Genomic DNA, 12,477 nt, shown 5'->3' with positions numbered 1-12,477 from the left:
AAAAAATAGGAAATATCACCTAACTCTTTCATGGCAAAAGCTGAATGCATATGGTGAATAAGAGTTTGAAGATGAGAGGGATTACTACCAGTAAGAAGAATGTCATCCACATATACTAGAAGAATAGTAATAGGATTAGAAGTTTTGTGGATGAACAAAGAATTATCACAGTGGCTATTGACAAATCCCTGAGAAATCAAAAACTTGGAAAAAGTAGAATACCAAGCTCTGGGAGCTTGTTTCAATCCATAGATAGCCTTCTGTAATCTGCACACAAGTTGAGGGGAAGAAGGATTGACAAATCCCGGTGGTTGTGTCATATAAACTTCTTCACCCAAGGTACCATATAAGAAGGCATTGCTAATGTCTAGCTGCTTTAAGGACCAATGATGGTGCAAAGCAAGGCAAAGCAGAATGTGAATTGTGGGATGTTTAGCAACAGGACTAAAGGTTTCATTATAATCTATACCTTCTTGTTGCAAGAAACCTTTAGCTACCAATCGTGTCTTGTATCTAGAAATGGAACCATCACTGTTTCTCTTAATGCGAAACACCCATTTACAACCAATATCCTGTTTAGAAGCTGGAAGAGAGACAAGAGACCAAGTTCCTTGAGCCATTAAAGCCTTGCACTCATCAAGCATAGCAGCATGCCAATGTGAAGAGGCAATGGCTTGTTAATAAGTAAAAGGTTCCACATCAACAAATGAGAAAGATGTGTGTGTCACAAGATCATGAACTTTTGAATGAGTGACCATGGGATGAATATTTGTAGTAGAGGAAATAGGAGGTAAATCAATAAAAATAGACTAAACAGGAATAGGCTAAGGTGATGCAGCAATTGGTTGAGCTGATGCAGCAGGAGGATGTGTTGTAGTAGTAGGTGGAGCTGGTGCAGTAGTGAACTGTGCTGGAACAGCAGATGTCTGAGCCAAAACAGAGGCAAAAGACTTGGCTGGAGCAACTGGGGCAGCAGATGTCTGAATTAGTGCAGCATCAGAGAGTTGTTGAGGCAAAACAGTTTCAGAAGCTAATGAAACAAACTGAGCTTGTGCAACAGTAGGCTGAGGTGTCTGAATTGGTGCAGCACCAGAAAGCTGCTGAGGCAAAACAGATTCAGAAGCTAATGAAACAGACTGAACTGGTGCAACAGTAGGCTGAGGCATAGAAACAGGGACTGCAGCCATAGTGGTCAAAGTAGAAGTAGGCCAAAAGAAAAACTGAAGAGTAGATAAGGAAGATGCTATAGAAACAGTAGATACAGTGGAAAAAGGAAAAATATCTTCATTAAAGCTCACATGTCTGGAAATATGAACTCTACCTATGGCCATGTCCAAACACCTGTAACCTTTATAGGAGGAGTGGTAACCAAGAAAGACACAGAGAGTGGACCTAGGCTGGAACTTATTGGTGGTATAAGGTTTCAACCAAGGGAAACATTGACACCCAAGCACTCTGAGAAAAGAGTAATCAGGCAAAGCATGAAAAAGAAGTTCATAAGGGGATTTATGAGAAAGAGTGTCACTAGATAGTCTATTAATGAGATGAGTAGTAGTGGAGACTGCATCAAACCAAAACTTGATGGGAACACAAGAGTGATGAAGCAAAGCAATAGTGGTCTCAATAATATGTCTATGTTTGCATTCAGAGACCCCATTCTGAGGTGGAGTGTAGGGACAAGATAATTGATGAACAATGCCTTGAGCTTTTAGAAATTGAGTCATAGAAGAATTAACAAATTCAGTACCTCCATCAGTCCTAAGCACTTGCAATTTAGTGGAAAACTGAGTCTCAACATAAGCTTTAAATTCCAAAAAATTTGAAAACACTTCACTTTTATAACAAAGAGGATAAAGCCAAGTAAACTTGCTAAATTCATCAATGAAAAGCACATAGAATTTGTAACAAGAGGAAGAAGAATGAAATGGCCTCCATACATCACTATGAATAAGAGATAAGGGCTTATTTACAGTAGAATTAGAAAGCTTGAAAGGAAGTCTATGACTTTTACCTATACTACAATGAGTACAAGAAAAAATAGTAGACTTAGAGTGATTATTAGCAACAGATAAGTGTTGTTTTAAAGCTGCAAATTTCAGTTGTGAGGGATGACCCAATCTTTTATGCCAAGTAACCTCAGATACAGGACTAGTAGTAATAGAAAATACAGTATGTGATGATGATGCAGGAAGAGCATGCACAGCAGTAGGGGAAGATGATGACAAATGTGGAAAATGATATAAGCTATGAGCATTATGGCCCTTGTACAAAATGGCCTTCGAGTGTTTGTCCTGGATCACAAATGAAGATTCATCAAATGTACTAGTGCAATTATTGTCCTTGGTGAGCTGATGCACAGAAAGAAGATTGGAGGAGATAGGAGCATGCAAAAGCTTGTTAAGCTTAAAGGAAAAATGAGGAGTAGGAAGTAAGCCTTTACATGTATGATCAATAGGAAGGGACTTACCACTACCTACAGTAATCTGGTCAGGTCCTTGATAATCCTGATACATGTGGAGATTAGAGAGATCATGAGTAATATGATCTGAAGCAGCAGAATCAAGGTACTAGGGAGAAGAATCAGTAGAAACAGTGGATAGAGTTGAAGTCACAAAAGCTCGAGGAGAAGGATAGCCAGATGAAGGAGATGCTGAAGTAGATGGAGAAGAAAAATTAGAGGAAGAGGATAGATGAAAGTTAGCATCCAGTCTATGCCAACAGTCGATGGCAGTTTGACTGCTTTTCCTACAGATTTGGCAAGTTAAGTTGGAAGAGTAATATCGACCTCTACCACGAGAAGTAGATCTGCCACTGCCACCATGAAAACCACCTCTAAAACCACCTCTGGAACCTCAAAAGGATGAGCGTCCTCCTCTAGAAGCAGAACTAGATGAACCACGCTGTGCAGTGTAAGCAACTAAAGGTTCGTGAGAATGTAATTTTCTCTGTTTAGCTTCAATGTGAATTGATTCAGAATTTAACAGAGATGTTAACTCTGCCATAGAAATAGGCTCAATACGTGCTTGAATAGTGGTTTTGGAGCATCAAACTCATCTAGTAATCCATTGAGAGTGAGAAGTACCAGATCTTCTTCATCAACAAGTAAGGAGGCCAGAGTTAATTGATCAGAGAGGTCATTTATCTGAGTCAAATACTCATTCATTGACAATGAGTCTTTTGTCAGATGATTCAAGTGATTCTTTATTTCATGAAAGTGAGATCTAGATAACACTATGAATCGTTTACAGAGAGCATTCCAAACCTCAAAGCTATGGTTCAAATGAAGAACAAAAGAAAAAATTGGAGGTGTGAGTGTAGCTATTATACAACTTAGCAGATGAGCATCAATTTTGTTCCACTGTGCTCGATCTGGATTAAGCACTTTAACACCATTTGAATCTTTGATTTGCAATGGTGGACAAGGAACTGATCCAGTTGCAAAATCTAACAACTCAGTTGCACGCAAAACATTCTGAAACTGACTTCGCCATATCAGAAAATTTGCAGAATCAAGTTTAACTGTAATGACTGAACTGAGATTGGAGATCAACAGATTGAGATTAGAGGATAAAGAAGAAGATAGAGATGATTCAAAAGAAGCCATGGATGGCCCAGAGTTATGCTCGTGAGAGCTTCAATTTTGCTCTGATCCCATGAAGGAAAACTGAATTCAATTCTCATTGAAAAATATCTGTAATACAGAGTATATTTATACAAGAGATATCTAACAGATCCTAACTACTTCTAACTAATTACCATCAGTTATGAAAACAACTGAAAGGTATAACTGTCAGTGAGGCTTGAGCTGATGAACCTTGGGCTGACGCTGAATATGATCTGGTAGTGATGTTGAAGCTAAACTGGCATGAGCTGTAGCTGAGATTGCATCTGATGCACTAGAAGGTTCTTCAACCTTGATATCTTTAACATGCAGAGGGTTTGATCCTCTTAATGCCAACATAGCAAGATAGAAATAAATCACCTTATGATTATTATTATTGTTATTTGTTATATGTGTTTTTTTCCCCTACTCGTATAGAATAAAATATAATCAATAGAAAATTAAAGCTAACTAAAAGTGAGAAGTCGTGACCCAGATTAACCCCCATTTTGATTACGAAAACAAGGAAAATATTAAAAATAAATATTTTCTTTATACAAAAAAAAAAAAACTTGTGCAGAATCTCTTTGGGCGTCATTTTTTTACAGTAATGAACGCAAAATGATTAGATTTTTTGTTTTTCAATGGATGAATATTATTATATATATATATATAATTCAATATATAAATTATTATGTTTTTTGTTTGTACAAGGTTACCGTACAGATGCTACCCTTTGGCTCCATTCATGCCATGTCATGACTTAGCTTTGTCCGTACAAAATTCCAAATGAAATGTACAATGTGAGCTCATTATGTGTAGGGTTGCAAATGAATTGAGCCGTTAATTAATAATACAACTTAGCTTGTTTAAAACTCATTTGAGTTTGACTAATTTACTAAATAAACAATTTCAAATTAAATTTTTAAACTCATTTAGTATGAGTTCGGATCCTCTGCTGTGTTTTCCTGTGGCGTTCCCTGCCATGGTTCAAAACGACGTCGTTTTGAGTTTTTTTTTTTTTTTTTTTTTTGGTTGTCATTTTCATTGAGAGCTGAGAACCTAACCCATACACTGCAGACGGCGATGAAGTGAGGCCACAGAGACGGTGGTGAGGCGAAGCTAGGCGGCAGCGGCCACAAGGCCAAACGACGGCGACGGAAGATGATCCGAACTAACCCTCTCATCTTCCCCTGTTTTTCCTTCTCATGTTGTCTCTCTACAAGCCTCTCTGCTTCTCTCTCTACAAATACCATGCTTTTCAGAATTGTTTCAGCTTTCTCTCTCTTGAACCCTCATGGGGACAATCTGGGTTTTTGGTCTTCTTTTCTTTTTTTCAGTGATATTCATCATAAATGTACCTATCTATTTGATTATTTGTTGTTTATCATGTTTATCCCAAACACTCGTTCGATTATTTGTTGTTGTTTATCATGTTTAGGTCATATTTCTTCAATCTCATATTGGGTTTATTTTCCTTTCTTGATTGATATTCAACCGGCGACAACCAACGATGGACGAATGACGACTGGAATAAGTTATGTTGCTTTCTATTTTTTGTATATATATATATATTACATGTATGTATATATTTTTGATTTCTTTGGTTTTATATGATTTTTCAGATTTCTTTGATTTTATATAATTTTGGGTGATTTGTGAGATGGATTTATGAAATTTTGGGTGTTTGAAGTGTTGAAATTAAAATTACGAGCAAGAAGAAAAGCAAAGTTTCCAAATCTCTTGACCATTGAAGCTGTTGAGTGAGAGGTTTATTACAAAAAAAAAGCCATTTTGTTGTTTGACAAATCAATGTGATTCAATGAGTGAAGAATCAAAATGGGTTTTGAATTTCCTTCGATTTTGCTGCTTGAGATGTTAAGATATTGAAGATTGGAGATGCCTTCTTTCTTCTTCCCTGTTTCTTTTTCTCTGGTTTTGTTCTTTCTTCTTCCTTGTTTCTCTTTCTCTGGTTTTGTGTGTCTCTTTTTTAAAAAAAAAAAAAAAAAAAAAAATTTGCCCCAAAACGACGTCGTTTTTGGGCACCACAGGTACCGCCGCAGGAAAACACCGCAGATGATCCGGACTCCGTTTAGTATTGAGTCAAGATTGAGTAGACTCAAACTCAACTAGATTAAGCTTGTGAATATAGTTACATAATTTAATATTTATTCTTAATGATATATCAAATATATTTTATGTGTTTCTACAAATTTAAATATTTGATTGATAAAATTTATTAATAACATGTTTTTTTTGGGGTGCTCATAATATTTGCCTTTTTTCACTTAATGTGCATTATAGTTTAGTGTTCTTTTTTTTTAAAATAAAAAATAAAAAATAAAAAGCAAATTCTTTTCGAACTTGAGTTTGGCTCTTTTATATAATCGAATTAGCTCGAACTGAACTCAAGCTTAAGCTCTGGTTTTTTAAGTTTGTTGAGCTCATCTTGAGCTTGAGTTTGACAAATTTTTAGCAAGCCGAGCTTGAATACTTCAAAATATATCTCGATTTGATTTGACTCGACTCGGTCCACTCAGACAAAAAACGTGTTGTGAGATTGTTCATACCGATGCTTCCATGTCATGTTCTGTAGATATGAACGTTGCACCTTAAGGGAGGTTTTGTTTGGGAGTCTGGAAAAAATGTGAATGTTCTTTTGGTGCTTGAAATCTTGGCAACTAGCAGAGTCTTTGTATTGACAGAACATACAACCATTTTACTAATAATGATGAAATTGTTTTTGAGGTTGGTTTGAAAAGTTCAGTGTGTTAGGTGTTGTTTGGTGCAAGTTAGAATGTGTTTTTCAGAGTTTGGTGCAATTTTGCTAATAAATTGTGAGGTAAAAAAATATTTCAAAAAGCTATAAAAAAAAAAAAAAAAAAACTTGAAGCCGTGTAGGGATTGTTTTTGGCTTTTGCGTTTAGATTTGTAAACCAACAAATTATAGTAATTTGTATATAATTTTGGACAATTACAAGAGAAATTCAAGATTTGAGCCTTTTAACAAAATAAATCATGAGTTTTTAATATTATCAATTTAAACCCTAATCTTTTGATTTGTGTTCTATCTAAACCGTTCATCTATTTTTATTAATTAAAATCAAAGGGAAAAAAAAATTTAGTCATTAAACTCAATATAAGTATACACAAAATGTCTAAAATATTATTTTTATTTGAGTTTAATGACTAAAATATTATTTATTTTTTTGTTGTTTTTACTTGATAAAAATAGACAAATGGTTTAGATTGAAAACAAATAAAAAATTTAAAATTTAAATTGACAAAATTAAAAGTTTTGGGCTTATTTTGATATAATTGTCCCTTTTTATTTTTTTATTTTTTATGGTAATGCATTAATTTATAGTTTAAATCTGGTTTCTACTGAACGCTGCCCAGTTTTGTTATGCAATTTTGTAACCTCTTGAATAAGAGATGTCAAATGGGTTTCTCACTTGCAAGGAAATCTTCTAGACTGGGCTATTACTAAGAACTATAGATGAAAAATGGATCATTAATGTTATGGTCCCAGACTTGTCAGCTTATATTTTTATTAATGTTGTATTTGTGTAGTAAAGATTCAATTGATATAGTATGGGGTTTACATATAAATGAATTTGAACCATAGATTGATGTTTCTAGATAAAATTCGGGATGAAAATTCCAAATTCGTAGAATTACTGAAAATGGATAGGTATAGGGATAAGCATGGTTCGGACTAAATCACTATTTGCGATTTTATGAAATTTAAATCAAACTGAATTATTAAAATTTTGGAACTAGGTACTATTTGGCATAAATTAAATAAATGCACTTATTTGGGTCACATCACCTCTCTATTTTTTTACATATTTTTTTGTAAAAAATCAAAAAATATACTTATTTGGATCATCCCAAACAATCCTTTATCAAATCAAACTTCGAAAATGTAATTTGCTTCAGTTTGGAACAACAGTTTTTATATACTGTCATTATTTACAATATGATCACGACACACTCAAAACATAAAACAATATGTCATAATTTTACAAACAACAATTGTTCAAAGGGAAATTTGGTCAAAACTCCCTCATAATAAAATTTTCATACATTAAGGACAAACACAAATTTTTCTTGAAAAGTCCATTACACATCACTATTATCAAAAATATCATTAATGAGTAATTTAATATTTTAAATTTTAAATTCTTATCTAAAAAAAAATTAAATTTCAAACTGATATAACTTTTGATTTAGACATCGCTTTTTAATAAAATTAATATTTTTAAAATTCTTTCGTCAAGATCTATTAAATAAAATTTATGAAATTCTTTAAAAAAATTCATAAAACTTTTACCGTTGAAATTAATTTCAATAGTAAGATTTTACACTATCTCACAATAAAACTTATTGTGAATCAGATTAAAATTTTACTATAAAATTTATATTTTATTTTGTATTGTTTTCAGGATTAAATTAATTGAAATTTAATATTTTAATGACTTAATTGACAAAATCAAAACTTTAAGAATTTAAACGAAAAATATATTATTGTAAGGACTATAACTATAGAGTAATATCAACCTAGAAGTTTATACATGCCACTGTCCATTTTTCAATCAATCAACCCACATTAAGATTAAAAGCAACTTCTTTGAGTCTCCTCTGTAATTTATTCAAAAATATTGACAATCACTCGTGACATTGGTGCAATTGCACACAAAACACAAATTTCAAATTCACCATAAATTATTACATGGCTAATAATAAAGTAAGTCCAATTGTAACCACAAAACACAAGGTTTTGGTAGTAGCATCATCAACGCAACAAACAAGAACACACACTACAAAGAGCAAATAGTAAAAGCTAATAGCTTATTTAAATTTAGACAATAGTTCGATAAAACGTAATCGTAACAACTAAATAGTTTCTATAGATATATGAGACCACCGTGTAACCTTGGTTGGTTTCTCCAACTTCTTGATCTTCATAGAAATTGAGAAAATCATGCCTCAAAAATAACCTGTGAGTAAAAAGCCAAATCTAAATAGTTTATAAAAAAAAAAAACTAGAGAGAAGAAAAATAGTAAAAAAAGAACAAACACATGTTCTCATATATATATATATATATATATATATGTTTCTTTTTCTTTACTTTCTTTTCTTTCGAACAGACATGGATGTCTCAACAACATATGTCGTATCTTAGTCAGTTTAAATAACAAATCCAGAGATGCCAAAAAAAAAAAAAAAAAAAAAAAGAGCATAGCTAAATAGTTATTAGGTTAACCTCAAAAGAAGAAGAAAATTATTAGAAAAATCAAAAGGAATAAAAATGCTAAAACAGGAACAAAGTACAAACATATATATTCCATTTATTTGTTTGTACTTTTATTTTAGCATAAATTTATTTCTTTCATTAAAAAGAAGCCTCTATACAAACTACTACATACTATGCTCTGTTTGTTCTGAAGGCGAAACAAAAATCTATGAGAGGTTTTTCAAAAAATTTGTTCAGTAGAAAACATTGTTATATATTTGGTTAGGACTCTAAAAATGATGATACTAATAGTCGTGGTAGCGGTGGTGTGAGTTGTGATAGTGGTGGTTGGGGTGGTGGCTATGGTAATGGTAGTGACAATGGTGGTTATAGGGTGGTTGATGGTAGAGAGGTGATAATGGTAATTGGTGGGCCGTTAAACACAACAAAAATAAGGTCCAAACTATACTTAAATTCTGTAAAATAATGACAAGTCTAAGTATCAATTCACAAGGACTAATGTGAAATTCAACTAATTTTAATGGCAAGATTCCTAGATTAATTTAGACAAGAATAATTGATGATAATTAAATTAAAGCGAGAATTAAAATAATAACTAGAAAATTGAAGCGTAAATTACAAATACACCCCTTGAGGTTTGCTTAAAGTATAGACTGGCCCCGTTTGGTAGAGCTGTGGGAAAATGATTATAACTTATAGCCTAACAGCTTATAGCTTATAACTGTGAACATAAGCTGATTTTTTACTTATAAATTAAACTTCTTCTCCCCCACTCGAAGAATAAGTTGATTTTTGACTTACAAAAAGTTATAAATTGTATTGTTAAGTTGAACCAAACACATCAAAATAGCTTAAATTAAGCTAAAAGCTGAAATAAGCTGGAAATAAGGCCTACCAAACAGGGCCATTGCCCCTTGTGATTCGAAAAATTATAAATACCCTCTTTTCAGAATTTTTTATTTAACAGATTAACTAAAAAATGAAATTCATAGTTGCTCTCCTTAGAATAATAAATTACTTAAATTATTAATTGAAATATATTTCTAACATCATTAAAAATTGTTAATTGACTTGATAATTTGTTAATAAAATGGGCGATTTGGTATGAAATTAGAAACCTCAGAGGGTGAAATGTAATTTCTAAAATCACATGAGGCGATTCGTATTTTAATCAAACTTCACGGGGTGTATTTGTAATTTACTCAAAATTTTAAATTAGCACTAAAGATTAAGGTTGAGAATTTGATTTGGGAAAAATCCTAGGGCAAAGAATCCACCACTAGTTGCGTAAATAGGGTTTAATATTGACATCTAATTGCAATACGGTTTGAACTACTCAATGTTTCACAACTACAAGTTTGAAACAATTATCTAAAGGATTGTTGAATTCAACGTATAGGCACGAATCATTTCAAGTAGTACAAGTCATTTGTTCTAAATTATGATAGCAATATGACTCATCTCTCATAGCATGATTCGTCTCATACTTCGAGTACAACACATAACAAACCATTATGTGAAAAGTATTCAATAAGCACAGAAAGTAGAATACTGAAAGGAATAGAAATTAAAACTTTTAAAACATTCATACAACTTGCTCAAACGGTTTAAACAATCAAAGCCTAGTTAAAACTCTATGTACATGGCTAGTGTATCATCAAAAACTTAGAAAGAGAAGCCTAGCCGCTCATGAAGGATTAGAAAGATGATGAAGAAGCCGTCATGGAAGACCTCCAATCCTTCAATCCCAAAACCCTAGCCTCCTTTGCCTATTTTTTTAGAGAATTTCCAAACCCTAGAACAGCCTTTTTTTTCCTCATCTTATTCTTTCTAGCAAAACAAGTGACTTTAGAAAAAAAAAAAAAGTGCTAAAAAATCAACGTGGCCGCACATGTGGGAAAGGCTGCACATACGGGAAAGACTCCGCACGTGTGGGAAAAACCCTCTGCACGTGCAAATTATGCAGTTCATTTTGATTTTTAGGAAGAGGGCCGCAAGTGTAGGAATGACCCTCCGCTCTTTTCAACTAAAATATCATTTTTTGGCTCATTTTGTACTTCAAACATATCGAACATGATTCACATCGAACATTGGTAAAATGTACAAAGTTGCAATAAGAAGAGGGTTAAGAAATCTCAATTATAGGCCTCAATGGTATACATTTCAGTCTTAATCTCATTCCCTAACTTACAACTTGCTAGTCATTGAGTAAGGAAACAAAGAAAGAAAGAAAAAAAAGAAAGAAAGAAAGCAAAATCTAATTACATCCTCTTTTGTAGAAAGAACGATTGCATTAGCATATGTTTGAACTAGATAATTCTTTGTGATATGTTTAAAGCTGAGCATATTAAAATAGGAAGAAGAACATTAATTGATGCAAGGATGTTATATGCAAGATATGTCATTTGTGAGTTTGATTATTATAAATGTCATAGCTTTATACCATGGGAATCATAATTTTTTTTAAAAAACAAAATTGAGTTATAACCAAACATCACATGAAGTATAACCAAACAATTCTTGGATCATAAATAAAATAATGTCATAACTAATATTACAAAATGTCATAAATAACAGCACTATAAAGTCATAACAAATGACATGTAAATCTAACTAAAAATGCATATGATGCAAACTACCATAAAATTTCCGTACTTAGCATTTCTCAAAAATAAAGTTAATTGGTAAAAATAAGAACATATTTTGTGCGATGACATTTTTTTTTTTTTTTTTTGGGTCTGTGTGTGTATCAATAGGATATGTATGCATAAACCTTTCCTCTAAAGAGTTGATAATCTGCAATTGTTAATACCTGACAACGTTCATCAAAGTTATATTCGGCAAAGTCATCGTCATCTACGACAAGTTCGTCAACGTCAATGTCAAAGTCAGTGTCAAAGTCAAAGACACGTTCCTCAGAGTCAATTTCATCCTCATTGCCTACGTAGTAATTAAAGAGAAACTAATGTTAATATTTGGCAATGTTGAAGTAAAAATAGTTTGTTTGTAAAATAATGAACCTAGCCACATCTTCTATACTGTAAACAATTGGTGGTGGCATGAAACATACCTGACGCAATAGCAAAGTTAGAATTTTGGCTTAGATAATAGTAAAATAAAATGTTATGTCTATAATAGTGTTACCCATTCTGCTGCGCTTCGACTCTAATAAACTTCACCCTTATTTCTAATCATGACATTGACTTAGACTGTAATGATCTTATCCAAACAAAATAAACTATTTTATTGAGAGATTTCATCAAAAAAAAATAAATAATCATTCTACATATTTGTATATATATTTGTCACGGAACAGGAAAAAAATACCAATAAGAACTAACTAGCAAATATTATCAAAAATAAGAAAACAAACATTTAAAGATAGACTTTATAACATCATAAAGGTGATTTTTGTCATAAAATGAACATTTGAATAGTGCAAATTATAAGAACTATTTTAAAACAAAGAAAAAAATAAGAGTATATAATCAAATTTAGAGGGGGCAAATTGAAAGAACTATTTATAAACCTATACTAAAACATAGATTTTAGAAAGTTGAGGAGGGGCACTGGGCCTATGCTCCCTTCATCCCTATGTGAAGAGAGAAATTCTAT

The 12,477-nt window shown here is 32.5% G+C and overlaps 1 protein-coding gene across 1 annotated transcript in view; it reads right to left on the bottom strand.

Moving 5' to 3' along the window:
- Positions 1-8,284: 8,284 nt before the first annotated feature.
- The window catches only part of LOC114267229 (disease resistance protein At4g27190), a 36,469-nt gene continuing 32,276 nt past the window's right edge, over positions 8,285-12,477 (bottom strand). Inside the window, exons 5-6 of the mRNA XM_082891459.1 lie at positions 11,675-11,802; positions 8,285-8,604 (exon numbers count right to left, since the gene is read on the bottom strand). Coding sequence (XP_082747585.1) covers positions 8,587-8,604; positions 11,675-11,802 — 146 coding nt within the window. The 3' untranslated portion in view covers positions 8,285-8,586. The remainder of the gene's footprint in view (positions 8,605-11,674; positions 11,803-12,477) is intronic.

The sequence above is a fragment of the Camellia sinensis genome, chromosome 10 (genome assembly GCF_055761805.1).
Source record: "Camellia sinensis isolate YWXY chromosome 10, ASM5576180v1, whole genome shotgun sequence".
Classification (NCBI taxonomy): domain Eukaryota; kingdom Viridiplantae; phylum Streptophyta; class Magnoliopsida; order Ericales; family Theaceae; genus Camellia; species Camellia sinensis.
The sequence above is the reverse complement of the archived record's forward strand: the minus strand, read 5'-3'. Positions and strand labels throughout refer to the sequence as shown.